The sequence below is a fragment of the Dromiciops gliroides genome, chromosome 1 (genome assembly GCF_019393635.1).
Source record: "Dromiciops gliroides isolate mDroGli1 chromosome 1, mDroGli1.pri, whole genome shotgun sequence".
NCBI classification, from domain to species: Eukaryota; Metazoa; Chordata; class Mammalia; order Microbiotheria; family Microbiotheriidae; genus Dromiciops; species Dromiciops gliroides.
In genome coordinates this window covers 629782800-629807410 of record NC_057861.1, presented here as the reverse complement: position 1 = coordinate 629807410, position 24611 = coordinate 629782800, and the positions used below count along the sequence as shown (strand labels likewise).

At 41.5% G+C, this 24611-nt stretch overlaps 1 protein-coding gene across 5 annotated transcripts in view; it reads right to left on the bottom strand.

The window, feature by feature from the left end:
- CACNA1H (calcium voltage-gated channel subunit alpha1 H) overlaps window positions 1-24611 on the bottom strand; it is a 440720-nt gene that overhangs the window by 138708 nt on the left and 277401 nt on the right. For all 5 annotated transcript variants that reach the window (XM_043977864.1, XM_043977865.1, XM_043977861.1 and 2 more), the window contains exon 6: window positions 4697-4856. In XM_043977864.1, coding sequence (XP_043833799.1) covers window positions 4697-4856 — 160 coding nt within the window. The remainder of the gene's footprint in view (window positions 1-4696; window positions 4857-24611) is intronic.

Sequence of the window (24611 nt, the reverse complement as noted above, 5' to 3'; positions counted from 1 at the left end):
CTCCTTCCCTCCCTCCCTTCTTCCTTCCTTCCTTCCTTCCTTCCTTCCTTCCTTCCTTCCTTCCTTCCTTCCTTCCTTCCTTCCTTCCTTCCTTCCTTCCTTCCTTCCTTCCTATATCTTCCTTCCTCTTCCTCCCTCCCTCCCTCCCTTCTTCCTTCCTTCCTTCCTTCCTTCCTTCCTTCCTTCCTTCCTTCCTTCCTTCCTTCCTTCCTTCCTTCCTTCTTTCCTTCCTTCCTTTCTTTCTCTCTTTCTCCCCTCCTCCCTCCCTTCCTCCCATCCCCTTTCTTCCTTCCTTCTTTCCTTCATAGCATTAGCCTTACCTGAGATGCCCATTCCTATTCCTTGCCATCAATCTCAACTTTTTCCTTCAGAATACCATGTTGAACTAATGTGCTTCACAAAGCCAACCCAGAGGCATATATATCATAGTTAATAGAATTCCAGACATGGAGTCAAATCTGGTTTCAGATGCTGACTAGCTATATGTCCTTGGGCAAGTCACTTAACCAGTGTCTGCCTCAGTTTCCTCATCTATAAAATGGTGATAATCATAGTGCTTACCTCCCAGGGCTGTTGTGAGGATCAATTGAGATAACATTTGTAAAGCACTTTGTAAACTTTAAGGCATTATATAAATATTAGCTGTTGTTATTAATATTATTATTATTAGCCCCAATTTCATCTGGTTACTATATGGCTCCCTCCCCATAGAATTTACATGCTAATTTGCTTTGTACCCACTCTCACTGATTTATATGCTTCTTTGAAAGTGTTATGCTTTTTTCCCCATGTGTTTTGGCAGAATACAGGCTTGAATTATAGCTTTGCTGCTTACTGTGTGACCTTGGGCAAATCACTTTACTGATCTTGGATTCCCTTTTATCATCAGCAAAAAGGAGAACAAATAGTTGGTCTAACTCCCTCAATGGCTTATTGACAAAGCCAAATAAAATAATGGATTTTAAGTGCTTTGTAAACTCTAAAGTATTATATAAGGACCTGTGATAATAATGAATAACAACAATAATAATCCCAGTGCTTTCACATCGATTACAAATAGTAAATAATTTGTTCCATCTGAGCAATAGTTTGCTGAACACTAAAACATAAAAGAATCATCGAAAGATAGCATCTTTTCTAGGAACTGCTTTTAACTGAGTTCCAGCCAACATAAAGCTGGGAAGAATGAAATAATGATCTTAGTAAGCATGAAGAAAGCGCAGTACCCTCTGCTGTGTACCATGAGGAAGAGAGGATCTCTGCCCTCAGGGAGCCCCTAGTCTAGTATGGGTATGTATAAGACTTGTACATTTGTGGGAAGTGTACGTGATAAGTAGGTACAAAATCAAGTGTTAAACTATGTGGCTCCGATGCAAAGGGCAAAAGGATCTCAGGGGAAGGTGTGCTCAAATGTGGCCTGTGGGGATCAGGGAAGGCTGCCTGGAGAAGGATGCAGGATGATCCATCACAGAGTTTGAGTTGACAGATGGGGACACTGAGGCACAGGAGATTAAGTGGCTTGTCCTGTAAGTAAGGTGGGTGGGAAGGTGGCAACGGATTCAACCCTCATGGTCAACCTGTGTTCAACACGGGCAAGTGAAGAAAGAAAAGCAGTCGTTTTGTAAAAAGAGAGAAAACCTGTCCACAGCCTTCCTTTAATAACAGCACTGAGAGATCCTTGGGTCATTAAGAGGGGAAAGGATATGAAAGAGAAAGAAAATGTAAGCTCAGTTGCATTCTCCTAAAAGACCACAGCATGTGAACACAGAGATTGTTTTTCACAGAAGAACATGCCTGGAAAATATGAGGTCTGTTCATGGCACAGCCTTCTCTGTCTTGCCAGGTCTCTATCCTATACTGAGGCACAGAGCCTTCATATACCAAGGGACTACTGGTCTGTAGCATGCTAGATCTTGGGGTACCTCACTGATGCCATGGACTGAGGCGTATAATAATACATATGGATCAAGGCTCACAGAAAAAGAAATATCTAGCAAAATATAATTCCTTGAAGGCAGGGATTATATAATTTTTTTGGTCTTTCCATCTCTAGTACCCAGCACAGGGCCAGGCATTACAGTAGGTGCTTAATAAATGTTTGCTAACTGACCAATTGATTGCCTGATTGATTCTAGCCCAAAGCTAGGGCAGCTAGGTGGCACAATGGATAGAGTGCTGGTTCTGGAGTTAGGAAGACTTATCTTCCCAAGTTCAAATCTGGGCTCAGACACTTAATAGCTATGTGACCCTGAACAATTCACTTAACCTTGTTTATCTCAGTTCCTCATCTGTAAAATGAGCTGGAGAAGGAAATGGCAAACTGCTCCAGCATCTTTGCCAAGAAAATCCCAAATGGGGTCATAAAGAGTTGGACGTGACTGAAAAGAACTCAACAACAACAACAAACAAAGCCCAAAGCAGGGGTTGATGAAAGTAGAGAATATGAAGGATGGATGGGCCAAAATACCCATGATACCAAACTGGCCTTTTGGGAAACGACTCCAAGCATATAAGCACCTATTGAAGAAATCACCCTCATGAGTTGGCTTAAGTCACTTTGAATGTAGAGATTCAAACCAGGAATTTGTCAGGAACCCTAACATTGCTATATGATTCTTTAAAGGCGTACAAAGAGCTTTCCCCCAAAAAATCCTATAAGGAAAGTGGAGCACGTGCTCTTTTAAAAAAAATCCCATTTTACAGATGAAGAAACCAAGGAGAAGTAATTTGCCCATGATTACCCAGCTGACAAGTGTCAGAACTGGAATCTTACCCTGGGTCTCTCCTGGTTCCATGCCCATCACTTTTCCCACCACGTTGTCTCTCTAAAGAAGGCAGCTTTTCCCCAAAGGCCTCTGCCAACCTGGATTCTCAGAAGGGGTCATGGCTGCTCCTACTCTCTGTGTCCCTTGGTGACGTGACTAGCTGGTAACTGCCAGAGAGGGCAGCCCGAGGTCCCCGTCAGGACATTTTTAGCTGTAGCAACCAGACGGCCCCTCCAGGTAACCAAGAGGCAAAACAAACAGTCATAAGCTTCCTCCCAAACCCTCCTTGACGCTGGGGCCTACTAATGTGGCCCAATCATAAAAAATCCCAGATGGCAGATAATAAAAGCTGGTAGTACCTTGTACTTAAAGTTTGCAAAATGCTTTTTCATGTATTATCTTATTTGAGCCTTAATGCAATCCAGTGAGGCCCAGGCGCTATTGTTGCCCCATTTTATTGAAGAAAAAACTGAAGCTGAGAGAATTTAAGCAATTAGACCAGGTCACACACATTGAGACCTAGGACTGCCTGACTCCGAGTGTGGCACTCCATCAAAGTGCCACATGGTCTCCCATAATAGCCAGCAATGGACATGGTGCTTTACAGTTTGCAGGGCACTTTACATTTGCTGCCTGATTTAATCTTCATGACATCCCTGTTAAATATGTGCTGTTATTATCCCAATTTTATAGATAAGGAAACTGAGGCTCACAGTGCTTAGGGTCAGACAATCACAAAGTGTCTGAACCCAATGGGCTGGCTTCCTTCTCAGATTGGTGGCCACTTGTGTGGAAGGCCACAGCATTCCTCACTGGTCTTTCTAGCCTTACCCTGTTCCCAGGTCCTTTCAGGACAGATGGGAAAGGACCCTGGGCTCTAGCCCTGGCCCTGACTCTTACTGGGTGGGACCTTTGGGCAAGTTTGTAGATTGTTAGCACTGGAAGAGATTTTAGTCCTATCTCCTCATTTTACAGCAGAGAAAACCAAAGCCCAGTTAAATAATTTGCCCCAGGTCACGTAGCTACTGGGGCAGCCAGGTGGCTCAGTGGATAGAATGCCAAGCCTGGAGTCAGGAAGACCTGAGTTCTAATATGGCCTCAGACACTTGCTAGTGGTGTGACCCTGGTCAAGTCATTTGACACCATTTGCCTCAGTTTCCTCATCAGCAAAATGAGCTGAAGAAGGAAAAGGCAAAACACTCCAGTATCTTTGCCAAGAAAATCCAAAAACGGGGTCATGAAGAGTCAGACATGACTGAAACAACTGAACAATAGCACATAGCTATCGAGTAACCAAGCCCAAAGTCAAACTTTTGTCCCTTGAGGCAGCATAGTACAGTTAAGAAGATGTGGGCTCTGGATGGGGTTCATACTCCACATTTGGCATTTATGACCTGTATGACCTTGGGCCAGTCATTTAACTTGCCTGGGGCTTAATTATAAAATGAGCTTCTAAGTGCCCTTCCATCTGTAGACATGTATGACTTCAAGTCATGTGTTCTTTCTGATCATTTAGTAGTAGAATGGAGTCCACCTCTAACACTTACCAATGATGTGACTTCTATGTGCCTCAGTTTGCTCATCTGTAAGACAGGGGCAATAATATTGTGGTACCAACCTTGCAGGATCTTTATGAGGTTCAAATGACATAATGTATATAAAATACTCTGCCAGTTTTAAAATGCTACGTTATTTCATCCCTGTGAGCTTCAATTCTCTCATCTGTAAGATGGGGATGATAATAAATAACACTTGCATGATCTACCTTGCAGGGCTGTGGTGAGTCTCCAGTGAGATCATGGTGCTTGTTTTAAACTGCAGGACCTCCTGGCAGCCTACTCTAACAGTTGTGGTGTCTATGACCCTCCCTTCATGCTCTGACCCTAAGTGTAGGGCCAACCCTGGCTGATAGCCGATTGCTTGGCACTCACCTGACGAAGTTGTTGTCCAGGAAGCATCTGTTCCTCAGAAGTCCAGCCCAGAGCTGCACACCCACGATGCCAAAGATGAAGAAAACAAAGAAACAGAGGAGTAGGACATTGCCCAGCATGGGGAGTGTGTCCAGCAGCAGCGTCACCAGGATCCGCATGCCTGTGAGGCAGATAAGAGGACAGAGCATGTGTTATTTCACATCAGGAGGCATAACAGTGTGAATGGTGGAAGGGGGTGATGGGCATAAGGTCAGAGGACCCTGCTTTGAATGCTAGCTCTTCCACTTAGTAGCTTCATGGCCCAGGACCAAGTCACTTTTCCACTCTCGGTCTCAGCTCTTTATCTGTAATATTAAGGAATTGAACTAGATGGCTGCTAAAGGTCCCCTGCAACTCTTGTTTGTTTTTTTTTAGTGAGGCAATTGGGGTTAAGTGACTTGCCCAGGGTCACACAGCTAGTAAGTGTTAAGTGTCTGAAGCCGGATTTGAACTCAGGTACTCCTGAATCCAGGGCCGGTGCTTTATCCACTGCGCCACCTAGCCGCCCCCCCTGCAACTCTTAAACTATGGTCCTGTGACCACCCATGGCCACATGAATGCCTAGATGTGATGACAAGAGGATATGGCAAAGGTGCATCCCATGTAAGGGGGTTGTGGCACTGGAGTCACTTTTCTGGTTGGTTGGGCACTAAGGATGTTGGCTTTGAGACCAACCACAGCATTGATTATTGGAGACATGAGCAGAATGACAAACCGTCAGTGGTTCTCAATTGACCACAGGCTAAAAATATGTTCTGATGCTAGTCTTCAACCCTGTCCTCAACCTGTATCCAGCCTCCCAATCATAAAAGACTGAAGACCACTACTTTCCCTGTCTTGCTTGTCCTGGATAAACAGTAGTGTCAGCTGGTCCCCGATTTCATCCTGTTGCTTGTGTCTGGAATTGCTCCTTCCCCATTTCTTTCTTTCTTTCTTCCTTCCTTTCTTCCTTCCTTCCTTCCTTCCTTCCTTCCTTCCTTCCTTCCTTCCTTCCTTCCTTCCTTCCTTCCTTCCTTCCTTCCTTCCTTCCTTCCTTCCTTCCTTCCTTCCTTTCTTTCTTTCTTTCTTCCTTCCTTCCTTCCTTTCTTTTTTCTTTCTTTCGGTGGGGCAATGAGGGTTAAGTGACTTGCCCAAGGTCACACAGCTAGCAAGTTTCAAGGATCTGAGGCTGGATTTGAACTCAGTTCCTTCTGAATTCAGGGCCAGTGCTTTATCCACTGTACCACCTAGCTTCCCCCTCTTTCATTTCTACCCCTAGGAACCTTTTCCCTTGATTGTACCCCGCTGATCTCATGGCTCACATCCTCCCTGGTATCATTCTTATTTGGGTAGATGTTGTCATGTCCTCCCACCCTCCCTGACTTTCCCCACTATACTATAGCCCCCATTTTTGCACCTTCCCCCAGGACAATGCCAACAATCAGGTGCTTTAGTCCGTGTTGGCTGAGCGTGTTTGTTGAGCAGATCAGCTCTCCTATCAATTGGCTGTGTGACTTTAAGCAAATCACATCACCATTCTGGGCCTCAGTTTCCTCATCTGCCAAATGGGAATATCCATCTTCTCTCACTCTCAGGGCTAACCACCGGGCATCAATAAAAGAACCATCATAAGTGCCCTTTGAAAAGCGTAACTATTTTATCCAGATTTCTAAGCTTAATTTTTTTTTCATATGGAGTTTTCTTGGGATTTCCAACATTCTGTGCATTGTGGTATAAAGCTCGGTGAAGGTCAACACTGGCTCACAAGCTTGGTGACTCCAGGGTCCTATGCTTATGTCCAAGGTAGGTGGGCCAAAAGTGATTGTTCACCAATTTTACAGATAAAGAAAGTGAGGTCCAGAGAAGTGAAGTAACTTAACTTATACCATATGTAGCCTTTCCTCTGGGGTTCTGGTATAAACCTATCATGAAGTGCAGAAAGTCCTTAAAAGAAATCACCCTTGCTTTTCCCTGCCCTTGGTGCCATGCATCTGGGGCATATGAATGGGCACTGCCTGATCACCAGGATAGATAGTGGGGATTTTGAAGGTGTCCCTGGGACCAAAGCAGAAACAGGTCATACTTCTATAGTGGTTGAAGGTGTAGAAAGCTCAATAATCCTTCCAGATAACCACAACAACCCTCACGATAACCCTGCCTGCTTGGCAGTCAGGGACTCATTAATATTTAGAATGGGGATCATTATCTGTATTTTACAGATGAAAAAACTGAGGCCGTCAAAACCCAAGTCTTGTGAAAGTCCAGCACTCTCTTGACAACATCAAATTGCTTCTTAGAACATCAGTCCATCAATCAACCAGTAAACATTTAAGTGTCTGCTCTGTAATGGGCACTGTGCTAAGTGCAAGGGATACAAAAGACAAAAGTAAAACCATTTCTTGCCCTCAAGGAGCTTATATTCTTTTTTTTTGCAGGGCAATGAGGGTTAAGTGACTTGCCCAAGTTCACACAGCTAGTAAGTGTCAGGTGTCTGAGGCTGGATTTGAACTCAGGTACTCCTGAATCCAGGGCCTGTGCTTTATCCACTGCACCACCTAGCTGCCCCCAAGGAGTTTATATTCTAACAGGGGAGACATATATATTCACAGAATCAATACAAAATGAATAGAAGGGAACAAGAAAAACTTCATGGATAAGATGGTGCTTGAGCTGAGTTTGAAAGGAAAGCAGAGGTGTCAGGAGGTGGGGAGGTAAGAAGGGAAAGCATTCCAGGTATGGAGGTCACAGGTGAGAGGTGAAGAGGCCCTGAACCAAGGTGATGGCTGGCTAGAAAGTAGCCGAAGGCTGGGAGAGCTCTTGTGATGCTAGAAGTGACAAGATGCAACAAATAATATAAATCTGGGCCTTTATTAAAACCATTCTTAGCAGGAGAGGCAACTGGCATAGGAAGCCCAGGGCCCCAAGGAGTGTAGGGATGAGGGGGCACAGTCAAAATTCAGTCCTTCCAAACAATCTAATGACTGTCATGGTGGACTTAATAAGTTCATCTTTATGTCACTCAGGCCCTAAATCTCACTCATCTTTTACTTTTCCTTCTGCCTTACCTAGACCACTTCCATAAAAAAGTGTCTCTGTCCATCCTATTTATTCTTGCTTTTTAAAAAGTCTCTTATCAGCCCCCTCCTCAGCTACGGTCACTGTCACCATCCTGGTTATGCCTTATCAGCTTTCTCCCAGTCTCTTAGAACTCTCTTCTAGCTGTGCTCTGCCTTTTAATCCACCCTGCATATATTGCCAGATAAATTGTTAAACAATTTTCATCATGTGTGATCTTGGGCACACACAATGCACTTTCTGGGCCTCGCTTGCCAAATGGGAAAGACAGATGCAGTCATTGTGAAGGTCCCTCCCAGGTCTGGGATTCTTTGGTTCTGGGTCATTCCTCTAGTGTGGAGCTGACAATATGTTCCTGCTGCCAACCAATTAGAGGCAAAGGTCAAAGGCTTTTTTAGTACAATAGGCTTCAGAAATGGATGCTTTCTTTCTTTCCTTCCTTCCTTCTTTCTTTTCTTTCTTTCTCTCTTCCTCTTCCTTCTTTCCTTCCTTCCTCCCTCCCTCCCTCCCTTCCCCTTCCTTCCTTCCTTCCTTCCTTCCTTCCTTCCTTCCTTCCTTCCTTCCTTCCTTCCTTCCTTCCTTCCTTCCTTCCTTCCTTCCTTCCTTCCTTCCTTTTCCAATAATGATCATCATGAACCTATTAGCTGCTCCCTTTCTTTGACTTGGCCCAATCTGCCTCTCCTTAGGCAATCCGGCAACTGTCCTTGATCAAGCTGGGGGCTTACCCCATTGGTACTGGACTTAGTGCAGATACCTAAGCAGCCTTATGCTGACTGTGGCTGTGAACTCCCAAACTCAAGGGATCTATTAGCTTCAGATTCCTCCAACAGCAGAGAAAATAGACATGTGCCACCACACTCAGTCTATTTATTTGGCAAAAATCATTATTTCAGTAGCTACCAATGCACCACTGGAGCCCCCCTTGTAACAGAGCAAAAGAGTCAAAATTAACTGACACAGTGGTCACATCTAATAGTGTATGTATTATTCTGCTCCCATAGTTCCCATTTCTCTTCTAAGAGATTCAGAGTTCAAGTTTCATTCAGTGTTCATTTCATTTATATTATTATAGGTATGTAGATTGCTTTCCTGGTATTACTTAATTCACTCTGTACCAAGTTATACAATTGATCAATAACCAATCAGTAAACATGTATTAAGCACCTACCATGGGCCAATGCATTAAGCATTGAGGATACAAAAAGAGGCAAAAGACAGTCTCTGCACTCAAGGAGCTTACCACCTCATGGAAATCGTGCTATGTATCTCTGAATTCCTAATTTTTGAAATTTCTCATCATAAAATATTCCATTTCATTACCATGCCACTGTGCCCCCCTCCAATTTCCCCAATGGACACCCACTTTGTTTTGTGTTCTTTGTTACCAACAAGTGTTACTATGAATATATTGGTATAGATGTGTGTGTGTGTGTGTGTGTGTGTGTATATGTGTGATTTGCTCCTTACAACAACCCTGTGAGGTAAATACTATTATTAACTCCATTTCTCAAAAGAGGAAATGAAGGCTGAGAGTGGTGAAGTGATTTACCCAGAGTCATGTGGCTAGTAAGTATTTAAGGCAGGATTTGGATTTAGACTGGGAGTCAGGCCTTCTTGATTCTAAAACCAGCATTCTATCCACTACCCTATCCAGCTGCCTTAGATTAGACATTATACAAGAATTGTTATTTTTGTTGAATGACCCTCCTATTAGTTTCTCTCACTGATATCCTTTGGATCATGGTCCCACTGGCTTGTCTAAATACCTAAAATAAATTATTTTTATGTTAAAGTGCAAAGGCAAAATGAGTTTCAGCTTTATCAGGAGAAACGGGTTTGAGACCCAGATTTGACACTTACTATCTGTACAAACCTGGGCTATTAATTCTATTCTATTAAGTGATTCTATTAATCACTTCATGTTTTTGGGTCTCGGTTTCTTCTTATATAAAATCAGGGGGGTTGGGTGAGAGGAAGGTCTATTGGAATTCAAATCTATGATGCTATGATCCTATAATATCCTTGGAGGATAAAGAAAATGAGAAGGCAAAGAAGAGTTTAGTTAAACAAGGAAATCTCATAAGGTCTTGGAGAAGCAGTCAGTTTCATCATGTACCTAGAAGCAGGAAGAAACCCCATTCCACGGGGTATTTGATCATCTTATCTTGGAGCACTCACAATGAGCATAAGCAAAAACATCAATAAAACAACAAATAAACCCACAAAGGCAATTATAGATCTGTATTTGTATACTCCATCGAGCGAATTTGTTTTGCTTGACTATGCATATTTGGTATAAGATATTTGTTTTCTTTTCTTTCTTTTTTTCCTAATAGGGTAAAGGTAGGAAGGAGAGACGATAGATTCCTATTAATTTAAAAAATTAGAGAGGTAGGGGATTACAGATGTGAAATAATGCATGCAGTTTCGGTTGAGTATATTATTAGTTGTATTAGTGTTAAACGGCATGTTTAGTTTTATTTAACCATTTTACTTTGTCACAAGACACTTATCATGAAGTGGGATTAATCTGTAAATGTTTGGATTGGAAAAGGAAAACACATCAATGACAACAACAACAAAAAAGACAATCACAGCTTTTGTGCCAACATCTAGTAGAAGATGAAAAAGCAGAGCAATCTCACGAAGAACCTGATCTCCCAAACCTAATCACCACATGCTTTGACAACATGACTTCAAGGTGCAAGTGGCAGGGGAGAATGAGAAAAAGTATGTTGGGAAAGACATCTCAGGTTTGAGAAACAAAAGAAACCAAAGGATTGTTGAATATTCGGAAGCCTCACTCATACATTATGAATACTTTCTCCTAGAAGTGCGTTAGAAGACACTGGACATGGCTAGCAAGAAAAACTCCACAAAACCCGAAACTGACTGTATCTTAGATAGAAAATGACTGGGAGGGGGCAGCTAGGTGGCACAGTGGATAAAGCACCGACCCTGGATTCGGGAGGACCTGCATTCAAATCTGGCCTCAGACACTTGACACTTACTAGCTATGTGACCCTGGGCAAGTCACTTAACCCTCATTGCGCCACCCCCCCAAAAATGACTGGGAGGTGTCATATCAGAATTAGCTGTCTATGCCCAAGCAGATCATTGATCACTCAGAGAAAACTTTCAAAACAGTATTGGATTAGAAGAAAGGATCAAGATGAGGAGATATGATCAACATTAACTTAGAAGAAAGGATAAAGATGAAGGAATATTGTCAAGAATTACAACAATGTTGTTTATTCTTTCTTGCATTTTTTCCTTTTGCTCTGATTATTCTCTTACAACATGACTAATGTAGAAATATGTTTGCCATGATTGTAATGTATAACCTATATCAGATGCCTTGCCGGCTTTGGGAAGGGGGAGGGAAGGGAGGGTGGGAGAAAAATTTGGAAACTCAAAAATATCATTACTTGTAATTGGAAAAAAAATTTGAAAAATCAAATTAAATTTAAAAAAGAATGACAACAATGTTAACCTGACCTGTTCTGGTGAGCTGTTGATGTTGAAAAATGGGAAATAGGAAAAGGCTAAGAATTAGGCTTTCATTATCACCATTTCTTTCGATAGATAAACTGATAACAAAAAGTCCTCACAACAAGGAAGCTAAAAGAGCCCAGAAACCACCTCAGACAACCAATAGTTCAGCACCTTATCTGTGAAACATTGCTTTAGCATACAGATTCATTAATAATCTCTTACAAAGGAGGATGGCGGAAGCCTATGATCAGTAACACTTCATAAAACATTGAAAAGAAGTGGAAGCAATAACAAGTATTCAAAAAAGCTTGGCACAAGACCCAACTGGGCCACATCATACTGAGATCATTCATAGATAAAACAAATAGAAAATGGAACAAATTTGACAATATGTCTAAAAAGAAATCTATTTTTATCATCAGTGATAGTGGAACCACCAGATCTGGAGTCTAACTCCTACGTTCCCGATGTGCTTGCTGCATGAGATTGAATTGGCACTTAAGAAAACGAAATCAGGAACAGCAACTGGACCAGATCAAGTACACATTGAAGAAATCTGTTCTGGATGTAACATAATATTGAAAGCATTAAGAGGTCATTTTATATCATACCTCAGGGAAATAAAGATACCTAAAGGATAGAAAAGATCTTGGCTATATCGTTAGACTAAAAAGTGTTCCAGAAAATATCAATACCTCCTGATCAATAGGCAGCTAAGTAACACAGTGAATGGAGTGTTAAGCCTGTAGTCAAGAAGACTCATCTTGGGGCAGCTAGATGGCACAGTGGATAGAGCATTGACCCTGGATTCAGGAGGACCTGAGTTCAAATCCAGCCTCAGACACTTGACACTTACTAGCTGTGTGACCCTGGGCAAGTCACTTAACCCCAATTGCCTCACCAAAAAAAAAAAAAAAAAAAAAAAAGAAGAAGACACGTCTTCCTTAAGTTCAAATCTGGCCTCAGACACTTATTAGCTGTGTGATCCTGGGCAAATCCGTTTGACCTTTTCGCCTTAGTTTCCTCATCTATAAAATGAGCTGGAGAAGGAAATGGCAAACCACTCCAGTATCTTTGCCAAGAAAACCCCAAATGGGGTCACGAAGAGTCAGACACGACTGAACGACAGCAACCGATCAATATTCTCAACTTTATAAAAATTTTATGAGGATGATCTACACATATATAGAGGATATCTTTGTTAAAGATATGGGAAACGAAGAGGTTAGCTCTTACAAATTATTCCCTAGAGTGCACTCCATCTTCACAGTCACACAATTGATTGAAAGCTACAGAGAAGATCCCACTGTGTTTAATGATTTAAAAAAAGGGATTTGAATTAGTAGAACAAAATGTAGGTTTAAATGATCCCCTGCAACAAGGAGCCTTCAAGTGAAGATATTAAGGTCATACAGGGTCCCTTTATAAATAAATAAAGCCATAGATAATTTAGAAAGATTTTTTGAAACCTCTGAAATAGTTTTATTTGTACCTTTTGTTTTTTTATGGCATAATCATTTTCCCTTAAGCTTTGTCTGATACGGAATCTTCCCTTATATCAAAGAAAAACATGTAAGCAAAATAAGTAGACACAACAACTGTATCTGGTAGTATGCCCCATATTCCATGTCCACAGTCTCCTATTTCTGCACTGAGGAGGGGGGGGAGGTGATGGACCTGGCAGTCAGTTCTCTGATTATCTTCATTACATCAGCAACACAGCGACTGAGATTAACCATTACAATGAACTGGAGTTTGACTGCATTAATTGGTGTTTTCATTTGCATTGTTGTAGTTACTGTATGAGAGGCAATGCACAGTTGTTCCCTACAATGATAACATTTCAGATCCATCCCTTTCCTACTCCAAAAAAGTCATTGTATATCTTTGTTCATCTGCTTTTTTTTACTCTGAATCAGTTAAGAAGTCTTTCCATATTTCTTTGAATTCCTTATATTCAACATATCTTATGGTATAATAAAACCTATTATTTTAACATCAATATTATTCTAGTGGTGATATTTAGCTGTGACTCATGGAAAGCAACAATCCAAGGAACCAGAATTGTGGGTCATCAAAAGGCAATGGAGAGATGCATTGGTGGGGAAAAATAGACCATGGCATGTTACCAATGGTAAATTGCATACAAGAGTCAGTATAAAAATATTCAAGAGATGAATGGACAAGGAGGTAGGCTATCCATTATGTAGTGAAAGCTACAAGATGAGAAGGCATGGAGAAGTTACCATCTGCAGCAGGGAGCAGTGGATAGAGTCAGGAAAACCTGACTTCAAACCCTGTCTCAGATACTTATGAGTTTTGTGGGTTATCACTTGATCTTTTTGAGACTCAATTTCCTCCTATGTAAAATAGAGATAATAATAGTTTCTTCCTCTCTGGGTTGTGGGCACCAAAGTAGATAACATATGGAAAGTGCTTTGCAAACCTTTTTGTTGTTGTTGTTCAGTTGTTTCAGTCATGGCCAATTCTTCATGACCCCATTGGAGGTTGTTGTTTTTTTTTTTTTTGACAAAAATACTGGAGTGGTTTGCCATTTCCTTTTCAAGCTCATTATACAGATGAGAAGACTGAAGCAAACAGGGTTAAGTGATTTGCCCAGGGTCACATAGCTAGTAAGTGTCTGAGGCCAGATTTGAACTCAGGTCTTCCTGACCACAGAGCTGGTGCTCTATCCACTCACTGAATCACCTAAGTGCTCTTAATGTACCAATATAAACACCAACTATTATCACTATGAAATTAGACAACATAGGATCAGATGTTTAGAATTAGAAGTGACCTTAGTGATCAAGTCCAGCTCCCTTATTTTAAAGATGAAGAAATGGAAACCCAGAAAAACTCAAGTAACTTGTCTAAAGTCACTCAAATAGTAATTAGTAGGGCTATAGTTTGAACCCAGGTCCTTTGATTTGAAAGCCTGTTTCTTCCCATGACACCCTGCTGCCTTTTATTACAGTGGTCCACTGCAATACTGAGGTAAAAGGTCCCATCCCTTCCAGGAAGCTTCCTCTGACCCCTTCTGCTCTTACTGATCTTCTCTCTTTAATTGTCCTCACTATACAATTTAGCCTTGGATGGCTGATTATCTGATAGTATTCTGTAAGTGTTCCACAGATTGGAATCTTGTCTCCTCTCATTCCCTGAAGACAGTTCTTATTTCTACTCCTTCTTGGCCTCCCCTGAAACTATCATTTTTTCTACGGGTAAGTGCCTTGGCCTCTTTTTCCTGTCTTTCAACCCAGATAAACATGAAGCTGGGCACCTAGAGATGTGATGGGGCTTTGTTTCGAGGGAATGACACAAATGCCTTGACTTCCCAAAGGCAGAAGATCTGACAAGAGCTATCTCACATTCAGGCCAAAGGGCTAAGAATAAGAATGAGACTGTCATATACTGTAGGGGAGGAGAGACACTCATCTCAGATTCCATAGCAACCACTTCCCAAACTCAAGGGCAGGGGAAGCTAATGGAATGTACATTTGACTTTTTGTTTTTGTTTTTGTTTTTGTTTTATTTTTCTTTAGGTATTTCCAGGATCTTTTCCCCTTCTATGTCTTTACCACTCACCAACAGGCTTGCTGATGGACAATTCCAGTAGATGCTTTGGTCAGAAGGTCACAGGAAATCCTGGGAAGAGCCAGGCCCTCTTCTCACTTTCTGAGGATTTGTTTCCAAAATGTGGGTTAGATTTGATGATTCCTAAGTTCCCTTCCTATTCTATATCATTCTAGGAAAATCACCATCCAGTCTGTGGTCTGGTTTTCCCTTGGACTTCTCTTCTTCCAAGAAAAAAAAATAGATAAAATGGTTGAAATAGAACCCTGCTGCTCTTGGCAATCAGGGCTGTCTCCAAGATCAATTCCTTTCATTTTAGTGACTTATAGAAGTACTGAGATTAAAATTTTTCTTCAAGCTTTAACATTTTAACATTGATATTTTAAGTCTCATTTCCAGGAAGCCTTCTCGGACCACTTCAGCCTTCGCAGATCTGCTTCCACTGTCCTCACCATAAAGCTTAACCTTCGATAACAAAACCATTTAATATTATTCCATATCTGTTCTACAAGTGTGGAACTTGGGTCCTTGGACACACAGTGGCATTTTCTTCTGTTAGGAGCTTAGAAGAATAGGTAAGGACTTAGAAGGTGTGACCAAAGACACAGCTGCCACAACTATATAGGGAAGAGTGTTAGGTTTGGAAAAAGAGGATCTTAGTCTGAATCCCAAAGCAGTCACTTGCCCAGCTATGTGACCTGGTAGAAGTTACTTAACCTTTTTGTCCCTCAACTTTTTCATCTGTAAATGAATGAGCTGGCCTACATGAGGCAGCTAGGTGGTGCAGCGGATAAAGATGGAATCAGGTGGAACCTGGAGTCAGGAGGTTGTTCTTGTTCAAGTGTTAAGTCCTATCTGACTCTTTGTGACCCTGTGGACCAGGCCATGCCAAGCCACTATCTCTTGAAGTCTGTCCAAGTTCATGTTTGTTGTTTTCATGCCATCTCATGATGTCATCCATCTCATCCTCTGCCATCCTTCAATCTTTCCCAACACCAAAGTCTTTTCCAATGAGTCCCATCTTCTCATTATGAGGCCAAAGTATTTAAGCTTCATCTTTAGCATGTGACCTTCCAGTGAATTCATTTCTTTAAGTACTGACTAGGGGCAGCTAGGTGGCACAGTGGATAGAACACTGGCCCTGGAGTCAGGAGGACCTGAGTTCAAATCCAGCCTCAGACACTTGACACTAGCTGTGTGACCCTGGGCAAGTCATTTAACCCCAGTTGCCTCACCAAAAAAAAGTACTGACTGATTTGATCTCCTTGCTGATTCTCAAAATTCTCAGAAGACTCTCAAAAGTCGTCTCCAGCACTATATTTCAAAAGTGTCAATTCTGCAGTGCTCAGCTCCCTTAATAGTCCAATTCTCACAGCTAAACATTGCTATTGGAAAAAGCAATTTGACTATATTATCCTTTGTTGGCAAGGTGATGTTTCTGCTTTTTAGTATGCTGTCCAGATTTGCCATAGCTTTCCTTCCAAGGAGCAAGTGTCTTTTTTTTTTTTTCTGCGGGGCAATGGGGGTTAAGTAACTTGCCCAGGGTCACACAGCTAGTAAGTGTCAAGTGTCTGAGGCCGGATTTGAACTCAGGTACTCCTGAATCCAGGGCCAGTGCTCCATCCACTGCACCACTTAGCCGTCCCCGAGCAAGTGTCTTTTAATTTCATGGCTGTAGTCTCCATCTGCATTGATCTTTGAGCCCAAGAATATAAAATTTGACACTGCTTCCATTACTTCTTCTATTTGCCAGGAATTGATGGGACAAGTTGCCAAGATCTTAGTTTTTTTTTGGGGGGGGGGCGGGGTTTGCTGTTAAACTTCAAACCAGCTTTTATATCCTCTTCATTCACCCTCATCAAGAAGCTCTTAATTCTTCTTTAGGAAGACTGGACTTCAAATCTAGCCTCAGACACTTATTAGCTGTGTGACCTTAGGCAAGTCACTTAAATCATAGGTTGTTGTAAGGATTAAGGGGGATAACATACATAAGGCCATAGAAATGGACTTAGGGGCAGCTAGGTGGCACAGTGGATAGAGCACTGGCCCTGAAGTTGGGAGAACTTGAGTTTAAATCTCCCCCCAGACACTTACTAGCTGTGTGACCCTGGACAAGTCACTTAACCCCAATTGCCTTAAATATCTGGGGCCATATCCAGTTGTCCTGATAATATATCTTGCCATTGGACCCAGATGGATCTGGAGGAGAGTGAGGCTGGTGACTTTGCACAGCCCTTTCTTATTGAAATCCAATCATTGCAGGTAATGACATCTGTCATGGTGCTCCTCGAGAACAAAGGACAAACAACAAGAAATGACTATATTGTTTCAGCCCTGTCTGACTCCATTGCATGATGGCAACCCGGTCACATTGAAATAGACCTTAATGTCAAATGAATTTTTAGTGAGTGAGATAGTCAAAGCTGATTATAGTCAATGGAGCAGTTTGCTGGTCCCTTATCTTGCCATGCAGGCTGTATGTTCATCTTTGGAAAGGCCCAAGGAGAAATCTGAGGAAGAGCTGGGTGAATATACCAAATTGGGGGCTCTCCAAATCAGCTATGCTGGGGCTCATTATCTAGTTTGTGCATTTGTTTTTATTTGAGTGTTATTTGATAAACCAAATCTTCTCTAGCCCTCTAACAACACATTCCTAGCCCAATTTGGTTATACTCTGGGTGAGATGGAGGAGAAGAACTGTACCTGGGAAGCTGACAATTCTGGGGGAGTAGTCAGGAGAAACCTGATTGGGGAACATATACTCACACATATACTCAAATACCTAGAGAACAATTTCAATGGGAATTGGAACAAGTATCCAACACAAACTCACCCCTCCCAAAAAAGGCAGATGGCAAGATATGATCAATTCGAAGAATAATGGAATCACTGAATTTCAGAACTATAAGTGAAGTCAGTGACGATTTGATACAATTTATATCTATTAGAGGGACAGCTAGGTGGCACAGTGCATAGAACGCATGGCCTGGAGTCAGGAAGACTCATCCTCCTGAATTTAAATCTTGCCTCAAACACTTACTAGCTGTGTGACCCTGGGCAAGTCACTTATACCTTCTTTTGCCTTAGTTTCCTTATCTAGAAAATGATCTGGAGAAGAAAATGACAAACCACTAAAGTGACTTTGCCAAGAAAACCCCAAAATGACCCAACAATAACAACAATATCTATTGGAGAATCCCTGCCACCCTGTATTGGACAAATGGCTATCTCACTTTTGCTCACGGAGCCCCAGTGGCAGGATCCATTACCTTCTTAGGCAGTTCATTTCACTTTTAGACAGTTCTAATCATTGGGAAGCATCTTCCTAACATCAAGCCTAAATTTTCCCATTTTACAAGGTCCAGCCATTGCTGTTGGTTCTAGCAATAGAGAGAAATTAAAAAAAGACATGATCCCTGGCCTCCACGAGCTTATAACCTAATTATGGAGATGACTCACACAAACATATAATCTTAGAGTTCAAAGGTATTTTCAAAATCATCTGGTAGCCATTTGGGGCAGCTAGGTGGCTCAGTGGCTAGATTATCCCACCTGGAGACACAAAGATTCATCTTCTTGAGTTCAAATCTGGCCTCAGACACTTACTTGCTCTGTGACCCTGGGGAAGTCACTTAACCCTGTTTGCCTCAGTTCCCTCATCTGCAAAAAGGAAATGGCAAATCGCTAAAATCTTTTTGCCAAGAAAACCCCAAGAGGGTTCGTGAAAAGTAGGGCATGAGGGGCAGCTAGGTGGTGCAGTGGATAGAGCACTGGCCCTGGAGTCAGGAGTACCTGAGTTCAAATCCGGCCTCAGACACTTAACACTTACTAGCTGTGTGACCCTGGGCAAGTCACTTAACCTCAATTGCCTCACTAAAAAAAAAAAAAAAAGAAAGAAAGAAAGAAAAAAAAAGAAAAGTAGGGCATGACTGAAAAATGACACAATAAAGTAATCACTTTGGGATCCCCTTCTACAGCATCACTAAGAGGGAGCTGTCAGTGATAGAGTACTTCTCATCGTCTGTGCAGTTTTTTCCATTCTTGGATAGACTGGAGAGAGCTGATTCTTGTTTTCTGTCGAATATAACTTCTCTGTTATTTTCAAACACAGACCCTACTTTTATCCTGTGGGGCCACAGTGATCAAATTCTTCCTGTCCATGATAGCCTTTCAGACATTGGAAGACAGCCATAATGTGTGTATGCACACTGTGTGTTGCCTCCCCCATTAGACTGTAAGTTCCTTGAGTTCAGACTTTTTTGTCTGTTTTGTTTATTTTTTACCTTTATATATATATAATATATATATATATATACACATATATGTATGTATATATGTATATGTACATATATATACGTATATGTATGTGTATATATGTATATGTGTGTATGTATACAAAACCACATATATGTATGTATGTATGCATCCATCCATCCATCCATCTATCTATCTATCTATCTATCTATCTATCTATCTATCTATCTATCTATCTATCTATCTATCTATCTATCTATCTTTCTATCTATCTATCTATCTATCTATCTATCTATCTATCTATCTATCTATCTATCTATCTATCTATCTATCTATCTATAATAAATTGGGGATAATCTCAAAGGGAAGATGTTAGCCTTAAGGAGGACCAGGAAAATTTTCTTGCAGAAGGTGGGATTTTATCTGGGACTCAAAGGAAGCCAGAAAATCTAGGAGGTTGAAATGAGGGAGAACATTTCAGGTATGGGGCATAGCCAGTGAAAATGCCAGAATTGGGAAATGGAGTATCTTGGGTTCAGAACAACAAGGAGGCCCACAGGGTTGTGCAGGGGAAGAAGGGGTAAGAAGACTGGAAAGGCAGGAAGAAGCCAGGTTGCGAAGGGCTTTGAATGCCAAGCAGAGGATTGTATTATCTTCAAAGACACACTATGAGTGGGAAAGGAAGTGGGCTGGCCACAAAACAAGACTGATAGACCACAAATGGATGAATGGCCAGGTGATGCATTGGCATATCAATACAAATACCAAAAGAACCAGTGAAAGGTCTCTAGTATGTTGAGGAAATCCTCCATGGAAACTTTACAGAAAGACATGGACAGGAATCCAATAGAACAAGAAGTCATGGATGGGCTATTAGTGCAGGTGAGGGGGGAGTATAAAACCAGATGAGATCAGAGATACATACAATAAGGAAGTTTTATTTACTATTTTTTTAATCCATCTTTCTAGAATGTTTTGAATTCCCTCCCAGTTTTGACCAGCCACTCTCCTATGAGTAGGGTCTAGTAGAGAGAGCCCTGGATTTAGACTGCATAGAACTGAGTTCAAACCTCAGGTCTATTCTTCCCTATGTTGCCTATCAACCCTGGACCGCAGTTTAAAAAAACATTTTAAACAAAAGGGCTAGAAGTGATGATTTCTAGCACAAAATCTAGCTCTGCATCCTATTAACCCTTGACCCTATTTCTCTTCCCTCTCCTTGCTCAATAACTGGCCCTAGCTTCCCAAAGTCTTTGAATCAGAGCTGCACACTCTCACTGAGTTTATCCCCTTTCACTTGGTCCTTCTCTTAGGAATATTGAAATCAGTGTCCTTAGGAAACCAGACAGGGATGCAGCTTAGGGAGCCTGGGACAATTTTCATTCTGTTCTGCCCATTTTGATTAGGTCTTCATTCTTGTGAATGGCCAATCCATCCACCACATTAACAAAAAATAACGAAGCTGATAAAACTGTCATTGCTCATAGAAATGATGACTTAGAAATTGCCTTTTAAAAATCCATCTGATTTATTGCTTTGGCAGGGAAGGCATGGCTTTCTGTATGGGCTGCCTTTTCCCTGATCCAGCTCAGTGCTCTTTGTCAGTGCGATTTAAACCGGGTCCTGCACACACGGGAAGCAAAGAAAAATTATATTCCTCATTTTCCGTCTAAGTGGCACTAATAATCTTCTCCCTGGGACACTTGACATTTTCTGGAGTGTCGTCCTCAGTGCTCAGAGAAGATGGCTAACAGATAGGGTCTGTCACTGGCACTGCGGCTCTAGGCAACCCCAAATGCCAGAGGGAACAGGAAGGGAAAGTTGTCTGGCAAAGGAAGATAACAGTCCTGAATAGGGAAAAAACGCCCTCTGCCTACTGGGAATAGTGGTTGGATATTTGCTTTTCTAAGGTGAGAGCTGTGCCTTGAACAACACATTATATACCAGAGGGTCAGGTACACTATATTTATTGGCAATGTATAATATGAATCAGCAGTCAGTCTCCAATGTTCATTTTTGGGGTCTATTCCCCAACTTGGACAAAATTGTCGAACTCTCAGATGGTCTTACAAGAATCCTTGGTTATACTCAGTTCATTTAAGTGACTCCTACATCTTCTTGTTTGGGGATGTCTGACCTGATTTTCAACTTCTTTTTCAGGTGATAAAAATTAGGGCTAGAGATAGAGGAAGATGCTTTAGCTCACATTACAGATGAAAAAGAAATAGACCTCATATATGAAGACAACAGCCTTAGAGTTGGAAGGAACCTCAGTATCGACAAATCAGAGGACCTGAATTCTAGCCTTGGAACTTGAAGTATGTGACTTTGGGCTGGTCATTTTCTTCTCTGGATGGGCCTCACGATCCTCTTCTGTAAAATGAGAGATTTAGGGTCAATGGACCTCTAAGCACCCTGTCTGCTCGAAATCTGATGTGCTTTCTAAAATATTTATTGATACATACAAAGATCCCCCTCTGGAGAAATCTGGTCTTTTATCATGGTTTACAACTCTGTTTACCCATTTTAAATCTGTACTGGCTAGGGTTCAGAGTGGCGCAAGCCCTTTAAAAAAAAGCCAGATATGCAGATTCACAGCTCCAGAGACTACCTGGGAGGAAGAAGGTTAATTAGAAACAGCTGAGGCAGAGCTGCATCTCCACAGGCCTCCAAAGGATAGTGGGGGTGGGAGCTCCTAATGAGAGAATGGAATGTCTCTCCACCAGGCTGCCTGAGGACTAAGGTTGTTGGAGAAAGGTGATAGAGAAAGAAAAGACTGGCTGTCCTGAGAATTTCTTGTTTCTAACTCTTTGTGATCCCATTGGGGTCTTTGTAACAAAGACAGACTGGAGTAGTTTGCTGCTTTTTTTTTCTCCAGCTCATTTTACAGATGAGGAAACTGAGGCAAATAGGGTTAAGTGGCTTGTACAGGGTCACATAGCTAGTAAGTGTCTGAGGCCAGATTTGAACTCAGGTCTTCTTGACTCCAGACCTAACACTATTCACTATGTACCACGTAGCTTAGCTCTGTATACTAGCTCTCCTTCACAGAGTTGTGAGGAAAAGGCTTTGAAAACACTAATGTAATATAAAAACACCAGTCATTCTATTGAAAGAAGGCATGCCATTTATTTCTGGTAGAGTACCTAGAGATGACTTATTCAATCGTTTCAGCCATGTCTGACTCTTTGTGGCCCTATTTGGAGTCTTCTTGGCAAAGATACTGAATTATTTTGCCATTCCCTTTCCAAACTCATTTTTCATATGAGGAAACTGAGTCAAAAAGAGTTAACTGACTTTCCCGGGGTCACATAGCTAGACCATGTCTGAGGCAGGATTTAGACTCAGGTCTTCCTGACTCCAGACCCAGTGCTCTATCCACTTAGCTACCTAGCTGCCCAGTGTTCTGAGGATAAGGGAGAGTAAAACTTGGGTGATATAGGGGATTAATAAGTAACAATGAGTTGTGAATGACATTATTCAAAGAACAAGATTCCTAAATCCTGTTGAAGATAAGATGAGAGAAGTTATTATAAGTAACATAAAGGAAAAAGAGACTTCTTGTACTTAATGGTTTTCTTTTCCTTTGAGAATTGCTTGACCTCTATTTACCTGGCAAGGTTGATACTTTGTTATAAGTAATAAACTACATCTTGTGACCTTCTACTGGACAATAGACTCAAAGAGGAGCATTGGAAAAGACCATGATGTTGGGAAAGATTGAAGGCAAAATGAAAGATAGATAATGTCATGGAAACAATGAACATGAACCTGGACAGATTTTGGAAGATAGTGGAGGACAGAAAGGCCTTGCGTGCTATGGTCCACGGGGTCACTAAGAATGAGGAACAACTGAATAACAATAACAACAAAAGAAGAGCAGGGATGGTGTCTAATTCCATTTCTATCTTCCTATCTCTGTGCGGTGTTTACACACGTACATATATGGGAATGAATGCTGATGTGTTTGTTTCCTTGTAATTTCAGCTGTCCATACTTAAATGCCTATTCTGGCTACCGTTCCCTCTGGGGACGGGAAAACTGGTCCTGAGGATTATCTCCCAAGACCCATTAGGATTTGTTTCAGTCCTCAGATACTGGTGGAATCATCCATCCCTACCACAAATATAAAACTAAGCGAAGGGAGATTAAAGAGAGAGAGAAAATAGAAAGTTGTATTCTACAGTATTTATTGAGTACCAACAGTATGCCCTACCCGGTGCAGATATAAGATGGAAAGAAACACATCTTCCATTTTATTTGGGAAACAAGACTCATACACCTGAAAGGGCAATTAACATTATATGGAATGCAGTGAACAGATTATGTGGTGAAGTCAATAAGGACCATTGAAGGTCAGTTCAGGGTGGACTGGAGTAGACATAGAAGGCTTCCTGGAAGACATACAGCTTGAGTTAGGCCTTGAAATTCGAGTAGGATTTATTTGGCTAGTCAATTTTTCACCCAAGTTATTTATTAGGCCTAATTTCTCTGAGGACTCAGGTACTGGACCGATATTCACTTCAGTGGTTCTATTAGGTAAGCTGGTCATGAGGGTGGATCATTATACAAACTTGTGGGGAGGGAATCAGAGGAAGCCCCTTATTACTTATAGTCTGGTAAGGTGGACATCCTGCTTCCCAGATGAAATAATAAGGATAACAGCAAACACAAGAATTTACTTAGTGCTCGAAGGTGTGCAAAGCACTTTACAAATATTCAATCATTCGATCCTCACAACAATTCTGGGAAGTCGTTGCTATTATTATTATTACCCCCATTTTACAGATGAACTGAGAAACTGAGGCAGACAGAGGTGAAGTGACATGCCCAGGATTACATAGCTAGTACGTATCTGAGGCTGTATTTGAACTTGTCTTCTTCTTCCCTTCCTCACCTTCCTTCTGGGTCCAGGGCTTTATCCAATGGCTCACCTAGATACCTCTCTAAAAACCCAAAGGTGAAATCACAAATTCATAGAATGTCAGATGTGGAGGCCTCAAGACAATGTGATCAGAGGATCCAAAGAGCATGGATTTATGGCTGAAAAGGACCTCAAGGCCATCCTGTCCAATGTCCTCTTTTTAAAAAAGTAAACCCAGGCCTGCAGAGGTTAAATGATTTGTCCAAGGTGACAAAGGCAGGGTAAGAGGCAGGACTGGATCTTAGGTCTTTTGACTCGCAAAACAGGGATCTTGTCATTTTATCATAATGTCTCCTAACCCTTCATTTTGCATATAGTGCAACTGAAGTCCAGATATGTCCAAGTTACACAGTGGATTAGTGACACAGTTGGGATTAGAACACAGGACTCCTGACTTCATGCCCAGTAACTCCTCTACTGAAATGCTCTAGAATATTTAAAAAGATAAAAAGACAACAACAAACTTATAAAGCTGTGATGAAAGACATTATTGCCTCATTAGGTCCCAGCTGGTGGGAGGTAGATTTAAAGGAAGCTCATTTGAATGAGGATTTTCTCTAAAAAGGAAAAAAT